The sequence below is a fragment of the Periplaneta americana genome, chromosome 1 (genome assembly GCF_040183065.1).
Source record: "Periplaneta americana isolate PAMFEO1 chromosome 1, P.americana_PAMFEO1_priV1, whole genome shotgun sequence".
NCBI lineage: Eukaryota > Metazoa > Arthropoda > Insecta > Blattodea > Blattidae > Periplaneta > Periplaneta americana.
The window spans coordinates 41,548,229-41,565,967 of record NC_091117.1 but is presented as its reverse complement, the minus strand read 5'-3'; the positions used below and the strand labels follow the sequence as shown (position 1 = coordinate 41,565,967).

The following is a 17,739-nucleotide window of genomic DNA, read 5'->3' as shown; positions in this document are numbered from 1 at the left end:
TGACGTCATCAGTATGGTTAGTGACAGGGTTACCAACTGTCCCATATTTTCTGTATTTTCCTCTAAGCTTTAAGTCTCCCGGCTCTCATATTTTTCTTTTCTTCGAACATTTTCCTCCCTTATTTCTGCATAATGTAAAAATCATTACTCTAAACATTTGATTTTGCCGTGAATGATGATTGTTTATATGATGAATTTTATTGTTCAAGAGATGTATTAAAATGTGCAGTCTTTTTAGAAGGTAATGCTTGCCAGAAATGGGTATCAGTGCCCCCCTGTTTAAGATCAAACAATATCAATGTTATAAATTAGGAAAAACAGGCTAGTTTTGTTCTAAGCATACCAAATAGTAATGCTCATACAAAGAGGATGTTTTATCTCATGAATAATAAATGGACAGACGTTCTAAACAGTAGCACGACACATTTAATCAAATCAGAGCTGCAAACTGCATTGACTTCAATTATTATGCGAGAATCTCGAAATACTATTAATTTAAGCCCAGCTACCGAAGTGTAGAATAAAGTTGTTTCTTAGTAAATTAACAGTATAATTTACCAATTTCTATGTGAAACAAAAATCAAGAATATTGTATCTAAAGGCGAGGTTAGTGACACAAGTGTGGTGAGTGTACGCGAGTCAAATGCAAACGTATCAAAGTCAGCGAATTTTTTCAAGAAAGCAGGCAGTGACGTCAACTGAAGAAGAAATAGGAGCGACACGAACCGGTATTCAGCAAGTTCAGCAAGCTCAGCAGAACAAGACCTCAATGCAAGTGAATGGAAATAGTGGACAACAGATGGGAGCAATTCCAAAGCGGGTGAAGGAACTAAGATCTAAATCGAGGCTGACTAGAAGTAGAGTAACGCAAGTAGGAGATAGTTCAGGAAGCAGTGATGAAGGAAGAGGGGAAAACAAGATGAAAAAAACAGTATGACTTAAGGAAATGGTGTGGAGGGGAAATAAATCGTGAGAAAAGAAAACTAAGACCTAAAAAGTAACAATGTGGAAAAGGGAGTAGTGAAAAGTGCAAATAATTAGAGATGTAGAGTGAGGGGGGTTACAGTATTTTTGGTATAATGATGAGTTAGGAGTAAAGTAGAGGAAGAATTGATGAAAGACAAGAAAAGATAGTGGAAGAATTGCAATAATAAATTAAAAATAAGTAATGTCCCAATTGACTTGTATGAGAGGCGTGTAAAACGGTGAGATGACACTGTACACTAATAATGTGAAGTGCCGCCTCACCGAAAGGTATATTACTTAAAGACAAATATATACATTCAAATATATATGTGAAACTTTGTCGTTTCCTTAGTCTCCTTATTTTATTCAAAAAAGTTTGCAATCCTAGTTAGAGATATAGACTTAGTTCTTCACATTACATAAAATACTTTCATAGGTTGGCAGATCAGTATAAAAAGAATACATTAAAAATATAGGACAAAATTTATAAGACAATTTCCAACAATAAAGAAACTAGTTAATGAAGTATGAGAAACAGAATCACTTTTGACATCCGACTGCAAGGGAAATTTAACAGGTGAAGAATATTAAACAATTCCCACATTCTGAAGGAACTGGAAAATAACATTCACAATAAAATTTCTGCAATTACAAATGACGAATTACAGCATGTGCTGCAAAACTGAATAAGCCCAAGCCCAAGCCCTCACACTCTCCCTCTCCCTCTCTTTTACTAGCTAGGGTTCCTGATGTTCAGATATCTGAAATTACTAGCTCTATCAATACTTATTTCTGTATCATTCCAATTACAAATTAGTAATATCCAGTTGTCCAATTTTAAAACATACACTATATGTGAAAATTCACAACAGAGTTCTGCAGTCTTACAATGAAGAGCACTGTTAAATACCTTCATTATTTCACGAACTCCTTTGTAGTCAACACCACCAATTATCTTCCTAATTAGACGAAAACATTCTACCCAGAAATCTCCCTGCTGATACTGCAGTTTTTCACACGACAATATGCATTCACACACCATTCTGAAACACACATAATACAATAACATTACAGACAATTAATTTTATGTAAAAACTAATTAATTATTGGAGGAGCATTAAAGTTAGAAAATAAAATAACTTACAGGGAAATTAATCAAAAATATTTTTAAGTACAGTGGAGCTTCGATTATCATTGTTTTTTTACTGATTACTAACAGTTGCTCAATATTCAATATTATCATTAAATTCGACTATTGTAGGAAAATTCTACTAATCATCATTTTTATTCGGTCATGTACCAGTACATTTCTCCTGGATCACTAACATTCACACAACCTCAAGCATCCAGTCACGTCCCCAAGTGCTTCATAATGTTGCTGGTTATGCAACAAGGCCTTGACTTCGGGGATTCACAATCTTTGAAGTGATCATTGATAAGTTAAATCACAGCTATTAGTGAAGTTCGCTGACTGTTTGCAGCTAGAGTGGTGATTCCATTTTATGCAAAAGTGCTCTAAAAAGTATAGTGTAAAAATAGTAGAGAGATCTAGAATTGTTACGTCTATAGAAGTTACATAAAATACTGGTAGTGATTTGAGACAAGTAAACGAATTGTAGACATAACTTGTGTGAACAAAATTCAGTATAAAATGATTAGAAAATAATGGAAAAATTATTTTTTACTTCCTACTATGAATATAAAGTTATTTCTTCTTCCCTGATCAAAAAATAGCATGTGAAATATGTAAAAAAATTTGGAATGTAGTGAGTGAATGGTATATCGTGTTTTAGCTTTTTGGCTCTGAATTTTTTTAAGTTACATATTTCTTTAAACAGGATATATTTGCACCAAGCCAATGAAAATTACACGCTAGCTCAACTAAAGCTAGCTGTGTACGCCTTAAAAATTTGAATAATCACATTTTAAAAGTTAATGATCTACAAACCAGAATGTGAGTAGTTGTTTTTTTAGGTAGATTCATAATTCCTGGTTACTGTACCTTAAAGTGGATGCAGAAAAAGATGCAATTTCTGACATTTCTAGTACATCACGTGAAATGTACAAAGCCAAAGCGTGATGTTGCAACTAAACAGCATTCCCCTTCCCTTTCTCTGATGGCGGACATGCAGGCAGATAAGCATGGAAGTAAAGTTAGGAATATATATATGTGACAACATCGTATCCACTTGGTGTGTGGTGCCAGAAAGTCAAGTGACATATCCAGTTTCCATTGGCTGAGGGATTCAGGGAGTGGATGGGAATTAAAAAATATGTGTTATAGATTATACTAGTCGAAAGTTCCATAGTCATGTTTCCAGATAAGTCAAATAGATATTATGAATGATTAATTTCAGGGATGGTTCCTTCTAATAACTTATTAAATATTCACATGGATAATAATCTCAACTGGGACATGCAAATCACAGAAACCTGCAGAAAAGTATATTCTATTATCCATGTGCTAAAAAGGATAAATGTTCATCTCCCCTCTTGCTTAAAAAAGTCCCTTGTGCAGACACTTGCATTTCCCTATTTCGACTATGCGGACATTTTACTGACTGACCTCTCCAGCGACAACAAAATGAAACTTCAACGTGCTCATAATTTGTGTGTACGTTTTGTAAGCAATGTTCGTAAATATGATCATATTACCCCATCCCTGGAAGCAATAGGTTGGCTTAAACTAGATAAGAAAAGAAATTTACATTCACTTCTCTTTCTCTTCGAAATCTTGAACTCTTCTATTCCTTCGTACCTGTCGTCTCGCTTCACTTACCTTTCTTCCCACCATAATCTGAACACACGCTCTCGTCATGAAACAATACTAACAATACCATCCCATCGCACCTCCTCATACTCATCTTCTTTCACAATAGCCCTGCCAAGACTCTGGAATTCGCTACCTGCTAGCATAAGGGACTGTCGAAATAAAACTGAATTCAAACGAAAACTTACTAGGCACTTGGTCAGTAATTGATTACTTGTATATATTTTCTTTAATCTGTCACAAAATATTTCAATATTCAGTAATTTCATCACTATACAATTTTGTTATTCTAGATTTAATTTGTGATTCAGTAAATATAAAATATTCTTTGTTTCTCTATGATAAATTATCTAGCTTTAATTATTCAGGTAATCTTTTCGTACTTTGATTTTATTGTAATTGTAAATTTAATACTAACTGTAATATAATTTGTAATTGTAATTGTAAATTTAATACTAATTGTAATTTTATTGTTGATATTGTAGTTGGAATCTCCTGGTAGAGGGGCAGAGAAGGCCTGACGGCCTTATCTCTACCAGGTTAAATAAATAAATACTACTACTAATACTACTAAATAGGTGGTGGGTTAAAAACCGTTACATTATGTTGTAAATATTTTATTTAACAAACGTTTTCGACCCTATTACGTTTCTTCAAGTTATTAAGAACAAATATATGAACACAAAATCCATTGAAGTATGCTACACATGGTTGAAGCAAGACATTAAAAACAAGAGTTGAAAACAAACGTTAAAAACACCTCGTAACATAGTTATTGCATGTTGGTATAAATGCAGTTCAAATTGGTCGGTTTATGTCAATCAGAATTGTATTCAGAGATATTTCCATTGTACCCATTAGGCTAACCTTGATGTTTCTAGCTAAGAGGCATCTGAAATAATGACGACAAAATTAGGTGATTTTGTGACTTTAGATATTGTAATTAAACTGTTGAACAACTATAGCCTTAGGTTAAAAAATGGAGCATTTTAATAAAGAAACCAGAAATTATTCCAGAAATCCCACGTAAATCTGCAGTAGCAAAATTCAGACTGCTTACAGAACACGATTATTTGGCCAAACACTTGAATAAAATAGGAATTTACACAAATCCAAATTGCCCTCTATGCAACAAAGAAGAAGAAATGACTGAAGATCATCTCATAACCTGTGAAGTTCTACCTGATGGATCCACCACAGAAAAATATTGGAGAGCAAGAACACTAACGGCTTCGTTGCCAAAGCCCAGCATTAGATAACAACAACACAACAACAACAACAACAACAACAACTATAGCCTAGAGGTTACTTATAGTTTGTCGAAAGGAGATGTTATCTGTAGGTCAGATCTCAATTGACTAGATCATCGTGGTTTTACATGAGGGTTTATGAGACAAATGGAAGAGAAGGGAGGGGAATTTTCTCTTGACAGGCAGAAGTAACAGATAATAAGTTTTTTCGTGACAACTGATGGAAGGGTTCTGGGGGTTCGTGATTTGTTCATTTATTAACTGAATGTTACAATATAATGTAATGGATCATTAACCATTAGGCCTACCTGAATTTATATAATTGCTCATAATAGTCAAAAGTTGCTTCTTTCCCTGCGGGAGCTTTAGAAACCTGGCAACAATTATCATTTAATCTGTACATATTGCATACAGTTACAAATACAATATTCTCATATGTACATTTCAGATATCTACTTCACCATTCTGTACATGGCAAGTACAAATAAATGGTTTCGTGTAAGAGAGACCCAAAATCTGTCAAGACTAGAGCCCCTATTTTTTGGTATTAACGATATCCACGAAATTTTTTATTTAATGTTTCCTTCAATGTATCTAAATATACAATAACACCAAGTTTTGAATCCGCGAAATATTGCGAAATTGAGCATAATCGCGAAATAGACGCTTTCCTAATAAATCGCGAAATACGCAACACAATTACTGCGAAATTTATACTCTTTTAATTTTTAATTAGGTTCAACTTCCAAAAGACAGATGGCGCCACTGAAGCACAAACAATTCTTTATTCTGCAAATCTGGATTTCAAGTATAGCTCCTGTGAAGCTGACTTGAATAATTTCAAGGGAAAAATTGTTCTGGGCCGAGTATCGAACCTAGGACCTTTAGTGGAGTGTGCCAAGCTCTACTGACTGAGATACCCAGGAACTGTAACTGACAGCAGCTCAATTTTTTCCTTTATATCCACATATCTCAAGTGAGCTGACAAGATGCCAGGACCCAACACTGAGTGCACACAAACCTTGTGTGACTTGAATTGTGACGAACAGTGACGTATATTATGCAAATCTGGCTTTCAGGTATAGCTGTGTGATAAGTTTTGAAGGGTTTACTTGAAGACTATGAATTGTTTGCAGTGAAGTGTCTTGCAACTTTATGGTTTCCTATCACTAACGTAGGAAATGAGAGGACATTTTCTGCTTATGGAGATGTTCTGCCTCCACTCTGACAATCTTGAAACAATGATGTGTTTGTATTTTGATGACTATTACACTTTTACTACATCACACTACTTTTGACCAATAAAACGGTACAAAAGGACGTCTTTCAACCAATCATGGCTGCTTATCGCACAATTTTATTGTGTCCCTAGCATTTGTTTAATTTTATCGCGTCCCTAGCATTTGTTTATTTTTATCACTACCCTAGCATATGTTTCTTTGTTTTCAAACTGCATTGGTCTGGACATCAAAAGCCAGAAAATTACAAACCACTCCAGTCAATGCACAGCACTTTCAAGTATGACTCTCATTGGCATTCAAGAACAAGAATTAATAAAGATCACTGGTCATATATGAAGAGCATCATTCGGAAATTCTGAATAAGTTGAGGGATACACCATGTATATCAATGAGTTCACTTCTTTTACGCACACGTCCAATATAACATCAACTGAACCACCAACCACTAAAACATTCGAATTTGAAAATTGTACTTTCAATAATTGTTTCTTTTAAAATTATTCATGTTTATTTTTTATTTCATCATCATTAATTAAAACGTTTCTTGTTTATTTAATCATCCCTAATTAAAACTTTTCTAACACCTGTTTATATTATTTAGGTTATGTTTGTTATAGCTTCTGCTATATGATATTATGGATAGTCATGTATCAGAGATTGTTTAATACTAAGATTTATTGAATACTAGCCGTACCCGTGTGCTCTGCTGCACCCGTTAGAAATAAATATAAAGTAATTACGTAATTAAAATAGGACATTTGATCCAGGGAAGATTCGTGTTTGATAGAAGAATAAATAGTTTAATATGTTACTTAATTTAAATTGTATTTAAATAATTAAAATGCGATCATTTTGGTCCAGTGACCACTCATTTGGTGCAATGACAATTCCTTTAACATGTTTCTTAATTTTTATTACATGCATCCATACTTTAATGAAGACTGACATATCATTTAGATTTAATGTGTATACTTTATTTTACTTGCTATATGTCTCCACTGAATTATAATAATAACTTAATTTTAACCCTTGTTTTCTACGTATTCAGTAAATGGCGCTTGGGCCACTATGGTTCTGAACCCTTCAAATAACTTAAATATATTATATTATATTATATTATATTATATTATATTATATTATATATTATATTATATTATATTATATTTATATTTATATTTATATTTATTATTATATTATATTATATTATATTATATTATATTATATTATATTATATTATATTATATTATATAAAAATGTGTTGATAACGGATGTACACCGATAAGTAAGTTTTTAATTTGTTATGGGCTCTTGAATCTCAGGAGGAACAAATTTTATTTTACAACAGTGCAACATAATCTGCTTCGCTCATTACCCAGTTTTTTTGCATTGCATTTAATGCATATGTATTTTATGTATTTTAACACGATTCAATTGAGCATAGTTAAAATTTGGATTATAAAATAATGGAATGCTAAGCTAACATACTATTACTGCATACTAAATCAATACACTCTTGTGGTTCGTTAATTCTCTGAGATAAACATCATTTTAAGAAATACAGGAAACGAATACACAGAATAGCCTATCAAGTTGTTTGTGCATAAGAAGCTATTTTAATCTTACCTGTCCTCAATTCACTCCGAAGTTACTGTAATAACATTATAGCATTATGTCCATACAGAGAAACTACACTTTCCAATGGTGAAATAATAATTAATTACACAAATCGGTTAATTTAGCTTAGAATATTACTTCATACAAACACAGAAACATTTTCTGTAGCCTATGATTCATAGCTTTCGATTGTTGTTGACCAAAGCCCCTTATAGACGAATTCATTTGTTTATTTCATTACACCGCCTTAGATGGCAGTTATTTTAATTTTGAAGCTCATTTATCTCATTAAATATCAGTCCTATCAAAATTTTTCAAAGAATAAAACTTATCGGAAATGATTTTAAAGAAAATTTTCTTATGTAACATTTTTCACAAAAATCAATAATAAGCGAGATATTTCGATTTATTTAATTCAGACCCCCTTATAACCCCCCTTTTAAATAATGTATTTTGAATGCCATATAGCCTAAAATCGAAGTTACAACGAACTTAATTTATATTCCAATTTTCATCGAAATCGGTTCAGCCATTATCGCGTGAAAAGGTAACAGACAGACAGACAGACAGACAGACAGACAGACATACAAACAAACAAAAATTTCAAAAAAGCGATTTTCGGTTTCAGGGCGGTTAATTATATATGTTAGGACCAATTATTTTTGGAAAATCGAAAATTACCAGAAAAATTTTGGCTACAGATTTATTATTAGTATAGATCATCTGTCAAGTGATGTTGATTAATACTGGGATCCGGATGATTGAAGTGGAATGCAAATATTTTAATAAAAATGAAACTGAATCAACAAAGCCTTCTTGACTAGTAACCGTCCACAGAGTTCAATGAAGATTCCATAGTTGGCACAACTGATAACAAGAAAACATAATCATAAAACACTACTGCCATCTAGCGTAATGTTGAGATGGTACAATAAACATTTGAAGAGAGTTGTATTTTCGTAAGCCAATTAATATTTAATTGTATTGGAGTACTTTGTTACTTCTAATCTTTATATACTTTCTTCTAATCATGTAATAAGCTTAGTCAATTAAATCCCACTCGAGTTTTGATTTTCTTTAGATAAATCAGAACCTCTAGTGAGATTACTGTTGATAAACTACAACGTTTGTAACTGTCTGTAAAATGAGAAAATTAATTTTTTTGCTTAGTTTTAGGACTTAAAAAAGAAAAATAAATAACTTTTTATCACGAAATATCCACCACTTTTTGTATGTTTTAAGCACCGCTTTGGGGAATTTTAATGCACCACAAAATAAGGCCTTAGTCAAGACAAATGAAGCCCTGCTGTGTACTATACCTTGCTGGTAAGGTGTTGCTAGCCACCAAGTTTTCCAACAGAGACAGCAGCAACTGCAAGCGGCTGTGGTTTGTCATTTCAGCCGCCTTCAACAGATAAGCCCTAACACCAGTCTCCTGCTGTTCCGCATTCAGTCCACCCAGCACCGACTGCAGTTCTTGCTGAAAATTCTGCACCTTTTCTGTTTCATTTTCTGGTCGATGCACCAAGAAGCAGCTGAACGCTTCCTCGATTGCTTCTACTTTCTAGTAGTTGACAGAAATAAAATGTTTTGTTATAATTACAACTGAAATAAAACTGGCCTAGCCTATCTAAAACTGTGAATAAAATAAAACACTGAATATGTCACTCATAATGAATTGTTTTTCCCACAGGTATATTTTGTTAATTGAAAACTAATCTTTTTCATAAAAATTAGAACAGCATACAACTCAGTGTTAGTGTTAGACTGGCTTAGTGTAACTATATAAGCCAGTCTAACAGTATGGTAATTAATATGAAATAATTAAGCACTAGACCTAGTGGTCTGTTGCGGTCTCAATGGTCTCATATCATTTTTTTAACAGTCTTCCAATAAATCGTTGTCCAAAAGGGCGATAATATAGCAATGCCTTTGGCCATCTTTCTGTTGGCATTCTCTCGACATGCTGTTTTCAACTAATTATGTAGGTCTGAAGAAAATTTAATATAGGTTGGACGTTCAATTCTTCTAAAATTTCTGTATTTCGTTTTCTATCCCAAAGTGTATACCGCGCCATTTTCCTCATGAATCTCATTTCGTTTATATGTTGAACATCTTTCTTTGTCAGAACCCAGGCTTCTAATCCATAGGCTAAAGTCGGTTGAATTGATAATGTCAATAACATTTACAAAATTAGTTTTTTAGTATCGATAGCCTTTTCCTTTTCATATGAAAGATGGTCGACTGAATTGGTACAATAATAGAGAAATGGTATTTGGTAATATGAATCTTGAGGATATGCCATGGGACTACCTGATATTTCTCTTACGGGTACAGTTAGGGAAAACCTCTGAAAAACCAACCACGTAGCTAATGAGCCCCAAATACGATTCGTCCCGCGCCCAAACGCAACTTCGGATCAGGGTCAATGTTACTTATGTCCCGCCCACTACAGAGACATAGGCCAATTTTACACATATTTAGTATAACTTGTTGCTTCTTTGACAGGTTAGGTTTGGTTAGTTTAGCCGTTTAGGTTTTTGTTATAGCCTACCTTGCAACATTGGCAGTGATAAAAGTGAAATATTCGTTCAGTGGACGTTGGATACTCTACATTCACCACAATATATGCACCAAGAAATAAGTAAAAGTATTTATTTTAGTGATACCGTTCGCATCACTACTTCTCTACTTCTTCCTGTGTGATTTCCACTCAGCTATGCTTTACACTATCCCTTACACTCCGAAAGTTAGGTTAGGTTAGTTTAGGTTATGTTCGCCCTGAAACCTTCCAACTATTTTCCAGACTTGCTTTTTAGCGGTATGTAATATTTGCCGCAATTAGAAACAAACCTGCTGACCGTTCACAACGTTCACATACCCTGTTATTTATTATGTTGTTCACCACTTGTTCAATTCTTTCCATAGACAAGAGAAAACTACAGTATCACTAAAGTAAAAATTACCAGTAACACTTCTATATGACAACTTAATGCAGTTTTACGTGGGAATATGTACTTACCAGTATCTCACTTACAATAGAATTGATCTGAATTTCTGTCCCCATGTTAATTTAAAATGATCGGTATACCAAATGATCAAACACGACACAATAAGGTTATGTATCGTTTACACTTTTTCTATTATCAGGTTTTAAAGAAATCTTACTAATCTACAAGATCTTTACAGTAATATTTTGAGCACAAATCATTATACTGTCAATAAATAGCACTCTTCTTTCGAATACTTGAAGCATCTTTACTATTAGCACCTCTAACTACATAAGCAAAACAAACAAACGCAAAATACTGTCAAATACGATACATCACGATATTTGTGAGTCGAAAAGAGTTTATCGTTTTTGTTGACAGCTTCGATATCCCTTTCCGATTCCGATCACAAGCAGATTATTCCGATCTAATTCCGACCATCACATGCAATGAACGTACTCTTTGGAATTTCGCGAACTCAGAGCCACCTATAGTTAATTCTATGGATCTGTGTCAATGTTTCAAAAGAGTTTCGCGCCATGTAAGAATAATAATAAAATAATAGTCCGTAGTGCTACACCCCGTAAAGGGCCTAGACCGACCAGCCGACTGCTGGCCTCACGCCCACATGCCGAAGCAGAGGTGGACGATCATCCATCTATAATGGAGGTATCGTGTGGTATAGCTGGCTTTCGCAACCGGATTTCGCTACCTATCGTAGCTACCCAAGTGCATCACGTTGCTGGGTGGGCACCGGTCCATACACTGGCCGAAATTTCATGAGAAAATTTCTTCCCCCATGAGGACTCGAACCAGCGCACATTCCATAACGCAAGTCCTAGGCAGGATGCCTTATACCACGACGCTACAGAGCGGGATGCCATATAAGAATATCGAGGGTAAAATAGATAAAACTTTACGGAAATTTCAACACCTGACGTCACTTGCTTAACAACAGATCAATATGGTGTTTGCTAGAGACCTGGAACAGGTCCTTGCACATAGGCTCGCTCTGGCCCATTGTGTGCGATGGATGATTGTCCACATCTGACAGTTGGCCTAGGTGACATTCGTGAATCCATTGCTATCATGTGGACCATCCTGCCTCAGCCCTGACAATGTCAGGTAACATTCCCAGAAGACGAGTACAGTAAGCTCCAGGACCTGGAGCCTACAAGTCCTTTCTATATCAGCACAAGAAACCCATACTATCCCTAAGACTTCACTCCAGCCTCTTTTTAACTAATTGCAAATGATAGATGAAATGAGGGGACAATGGGGTATGCTGGTGAAATGAAAAGGGACATGGAAGTATACAACATAATGCTTTGTTGACCACAAATTTCATCACGAACTCACTAGGGATCTAACCCAGGCTGCCTGGATGGAAAGCAAGAGCACTAGTGCTTGAACCACAGACATGGCTAAGGGATAGATTTATTCTCTTGCATATACAGTCAAACCTCCATACAACGAAGATCAATATAATGATAAACCCGAAAATGTCCTCTATAAATAATGTTAAATATCCCTCACCATAGTGATGAAGCAATTTTAGAAACATTCTGTTATAACAATACGTATTTTTAACTTCAAGGTTTTTGATAAATCGGCAGCTAGGTCTTGCGGAGGATGGCAGGTAAAAGGTTCTTGACCCGAGAGTGGAAATTTCTACGAGGGGATGGATGTGTAACCAGTCTTCCTAGTTATTTTCCAGTATACAGGTGATGTGGTGAGAGTAGGCATTGTGATGGCTTCTGCTAAATGGAAATCAATAAGTTTGGAAACTAAATTGGCTACATTTAAAGATTTGGATGAAGGACTGAAACAGACAGCAGTTTCATAAAAATACATAATTGTACAGATATGTGGTAGCCTATACGGTAGGGTCTACATTCAATACAGAAATAAAGGTAAAATAAATCATTAATACTACAATACATGGGCCTAAATTGCATTAAATTTATTTCACTCTCAAACATATTCACAATCCTTATAAAGAAGAACCAATTCCTTAAAAATCTAAATTTCACAATAACATCCAACAGAAAGCATGAGTGTTACAGGGATCCTGTGAACATTGTCACTTTTTATTTTACGTATTAGCTAGGCAGTCTCTTACGTCACTTCTTCCATTGACTGATACTGGTACCATTTCATATTGTAATATCGAACAATATATGAGTTTTATCATGGTGATATTATAGGAAGTTAGGTATTTTCCAAATATTCTACATCAAAAGAGGCTGTATATGTATAAATTTTTGCTGATATAGATTGCTTGACATAGGCTACATACTGTATAGTATTAAACAAGTGGTTTCATCACAGATTTTCCACGTAACTATCCTTTATTACTTGCCTATATATTCATATGGAGATTTAAATTCTGTATTTTTTTCTATTTGTGTACTACAAAACTACAATCATCTTTCTAGATTAGGTTAGATTGAGTTAAAACATAGGTTGATGTCTAGTGACCTACTGATTTAAACTCTCTTAAACGTTTTTTTTTCTTTTTAGGCATCTCCACTTTTCAGCACTTGCCTCTAATGCTCTTTTCTCTCTATAGAGGGGAGCATACTCAGCCAGTTGTGATACTTCAACAAATGGCCGATCTGTAGCAGAAGGTGAGAAGATGATATATGAATGTATATTATGAAGGAGAATGATTAGGAATGAAGTGGGTCGTAATTGTGGCCCTTGTAGAGCCAATGAGTACTATCCAAGCACTCACCTGGAGAGACTTAGGGAACCATGAAAACCACATGTCAAGATAGTCGTTCTCTGGAATCGAACCACTGACATCCCGAATACAAGGAAGACATGTTAGCCACTACACCTAGTGCTACAATGGCTCCATGAAAGAAAAACTTACGATCTGTCAACATAGAGAAAAAGTGTGTCCTGAAAGCACTTGTCGAAAATAAAATTTCACAGCATCTGGAGATCAATCCTGGTCATTTTTTTAATGTGCTATTAATAAAATTCACAGTCTTGAAGTCTTGTCACACCAAACAAATCAGTGACTACTGCGTCAGACATTTCTTGATCAATTGTCTCCCTCCAGAGTTGCAATTCAAGCTATCGTGAAAAAAATTGAATCTACTGGTTCAGTGCAGAACAAAAAATAAGAGTGAAAGCATACAATTTTAACGGAGGAAAAATGAACGAAATTGGTGTAAATCTTGTACTGGTACATATGCTAAAATCACAGAGTTACGAAACATTACAGTGGCCGAACTTAATTGTGACAGTCAGAATGTATTTTCCTGATACAATGCAAGTTCATTTAAGGGAAGATGATACTTCCAGCATCTTCTATAAGTTAAGATTTTATCAGTGGCGTAGCGTCAATGTAAGCTAAAAAGCTTAGCTTCCCCAGTTAATAATAATTTCATAATAAACCTGCAGTTTATGGAGAAAATTATTTATTAATTTTAATAGAATTTATATTTATGCGTTAAATATTGTGATGCGGCAGCTCAGGATGATTTGTGATGCAGCAGTAAACAAGAAGCCTGCACACACCAACTTCCAAGCAGACTGGTTTCTTCTGTGTAATCCACCCCGCAGATTTTCCATTCCTTTCTAACTAAACTACCCTAGTCACAAGGCTCGCAAGAAGCTAGCTTTAACATTTAAAATAAGTAGTTTCCGAGTTATCCCTTTTCGTCAATTGTGTTCAGTTGAAGTGTTAGTGTGCATTGTGGCTGATATAATAAATAATAAGCGAAATAACAGTTCCTGACACCAATTTACTTGAATATTTTTAGGACAATTGTATTATCAAGACTGACTTACAAACAAAAGTGTGATTTAAAAAACAAATGACCGACTCCCTTGCTGTCAATGAAGGACATAACCAAAAGACAGACGCATACTTACGTAATGATACTAATACTGTGATTTCTCTAAGTACGACAGGGAGTGAGCTAATGTTATACGTATACGTGTCTATTTGTTAAGAGATATGTGTAAACTGTGAAATCATATTTTACTACGTACCATTTGAGGTCATGCCTTAAGGTGTTACTTATGATGTTCCAACCAATCTTCGACTGCTGACTTGACATTGACTACTATTTATTTTAAGACTGTATTTTTGTAATACGTTTTCTCATATTGCATGAAAGACAACTTGAATTAGCTTCCCCCTGCTCAAAATTTCATGCTACGCCACTGGATTTTATAGATGGAGTCACTGGCTCTTCCAAGCTGTTCTTGACTTAGTGATACACATTTTCAATTTGTGTACTTCTCTATGTGTAAATCATAAGTTTGTTACAGGTAGAATGCTATTAGCTTTTACTGACCAGCGAGATTTTGAATCTAGATGTTTGGCCTGTTCCCTATTATAGATATCCACAGTTGTTATCACTGTGGTGTCTGTTGTCACATAATTTTGTATCTAGTCATATTTCATAATGAACAAAGATATATTTTACATGCAATAAATCTACTAGATGGGACTAATGGTTCATAGAAAATGAGGGGGAGTAATAGTGGAAGAAATTAAGATTTTCATTTATTAAATATAAAGTTAAAAATATATTCCATAATTTCGTTTCTCACAATGTTTTGCATGTAAAAGCTAATAAAAGATATCAGGACTATACAAATGACTTCCAGACATTATGTTGGAGCACAGTTTTGCACCAGGAAGAGAGTTTAAAATGGACTAGAACTAGATCTAAGGGAAAAGAGCTTTGTATATTCCTTTCCAGCAAGACTTGCAGGGAATCAAATATTTTTTTGTTTCATATTAGCAAATACGGTTTGCTGGTTGGTTGGTTGGTATCTAATGTTGAGCAGTTGACGATAATGACATTTGTTCTCTTGCAGTCCAATATTTAGCACAAAGATTGGAAAATCGAATAAAAAGTTGGACAGTGAAGAAGATGATCTTGATCCTTATTACAGAAAACGCATGTAAGAGATTCTGTAATATCAATTCTGTGTAAATATTTATTGAGACAATCATGGCCTGTAAGTAATCTGAAAGTTGCCACTGCAGATTTTTGTTGAAGTATGTTATTGAATTAGATGTACTGCATAATATCTCTCATTTTTATATTTGTCTTACAAGCACTGTACTTTTTTAAACTGTTACCTATATTCTGATCTTATTATCCTTTTAACAGAGTGGTAAGGCACAGGTATAGATGACTCTGTTAGCCAAATTCAGCAATCTTGAAGACTTCTTTAAACTATTAACATGAGAATTTAACACACATACTTAATATTTTATTTTAATATGTACAATATACACAAATCGTACAATTTTACTGTCGTACGTAAAATATTCATTCACACAACACTGAAATGTTCATATTGACTTCGAATCAAAAGCACCACTTCAATTCTGGACGCTGATGCTTCAAATGACACGTCAACAGGTAAGGGATGATTTCAGCCACTGAAAGTAAAACATATTTATAATGTAATTTTTTCCAGACCATTCTTAGGCCTAAAGCACAATATTGAATGAAAAATATACAAACGAAAAAAGGTTAAAATGAAAAACATAGTGGAAGTAATAAAATAATAATGAAATTAATATTTTCAATATGTAAGTAGAATTTATACGAAACTATTCCTACTACTCTTTTGTAACATGTAACTTTGGCCAACCCAAGAGTAAATTGAGAGATTCAGTTGCCACAGATCAGGACTTTATTGACCCACTCTTGAAAGGAAGAAAAAAATAAGAAAGTGAAAGTGCTAGAAATCTATCTAATCTGAAATACAGAGCGAATAAAATTTAACTATATTGCTTCATGGAAAAATTATATACAACCGAACTTCTCTCCCTACCCCACTCTATGACAATGTCGTCATGTGTTTTGGTTATGACAGTGTCTATATACACAAATATGCCAGTAAATAGCAATAGGCTACCATCACATCACATAAAGCAATACAGTGAAGTTTTGCTCACCCTGTAATTCTCTATACAAGTACGAGCAATGATGAATTATTCATATAATGGCAAAAGTCAGAGATAATCTTAAGAAGAAAGTACCGGTACTGTATCGGATTGCTAACATTCGTTATTAATTTACTAAGATTTCATTTATTGCACTGCTAACATTTATCTTATGCATTTTTTTACCTGTTTGGTGAACAATGGAGAGATGATAATACTTCTTTAAGAGTACAAATATGCACATGGGTATTGTTACAATTATCCAGTCTTACAGTAAGATTGCAATAATTTACAAAAATACAAACATAATTAAATTATTATTTTTTTAGTACTGGTGAGTTATTTACGACGCTGTATCAACATTTTAAGTACCAGTACCGGTATTGAAATATAATAGGCCTACTTCTAATCAAGTTATTTGTGTATTACGTTACTTCAGCTATTAGTATACTTAACTCACAACTTTTTCTTAGCAATTATACTTCACACTTTCTCTTGTACAAAACTAAAAATATTCATATTTTAATTTGTTAAATATTTTGTATATTTTGCTTTCAATAGTTGATTTTTGGTTTGCGCTTGAAAGGTGTGCAAATATGTTGTTGTTGCTTTCTAATGCCAGGCATTTGACCATAAAATCATTTGACCTCTTGCACTCCAATATGTTAAATGGCAAGTTGTAGGCGATTTAAGTGAACACCATATTTTAATGTCTTGGTGGCTACTTCATTCACACACAACCCCCAGAATGTCTGGATGACCACACCTACTGTTGGTCGACGGGTCCACTGGACCTAGTTGGGAGATCTTGTTGATCACCAACTTTCCCTCCTTAAACCACTGGAGGACGATTTTAGTGCCATAGCAGGTCAGCACTAGGAACAGAAAAGTAGGAAGGGTAGGAAGGAAAGTGAAATGGACCCCTAGGCCTCGAATGCTCTAATACTGTCGGGGTCGAAGAAAGTAAGAGTTCAGTCAG

At 34.3% G+C, this 17,739-nt stretch overlaps 2 protein-coding genes across 2 annotated transcripts in view; both read right to left on the bottom strand.

The window, feature by feature from the left end:
* The window catches only part of MED23 (mediator complex subunit 23), a 55,607-nt gene extending 44,322 nt beyond the window's left edge, over positions 1-11,285 (bottom strand). The window contains exons 1-3 of the mRNA XM_069819006.1: positions 10,864-11,285; positions 9,161-9,405; positions 1,877-2,009 (exon numbers count right to left, since the gene is read on the bottom strand). Of these exons, the coding sequence (XP_069675107.1) occupies positions 1,877-2,009; positions 9,161-9,405; positions 10,864-10,908 (423 nt within the window). The 5' untranslated portion in view covers positions 10,909-11,285. The remainder of the gene's footprint in view (positions 1-1,876; positions 2,010-9,160; positions 9,406-10,863) is intronic.
* A 4,771-nt stretch (positions 11,286-16,056) lies between these two features.
* The window catches only part of CalpC (calpain C), a 298,680-nt gene continuing 296,997 nt past the window's right edge, over positions 16,057-17,739 (bottom strand). The window contains exon 18 of the mRNA XM_069818993.1: positions 16,057-16,250. Within this exon, the coding sequence (XP_069675094.1) occupies positions 16,224-16,250 (27 nt within the window). The 3' untranslated portion in view covers positions 16,057-16,223. The remainder of the gene's footprint in view (positions 16,251-17,739) is intronic.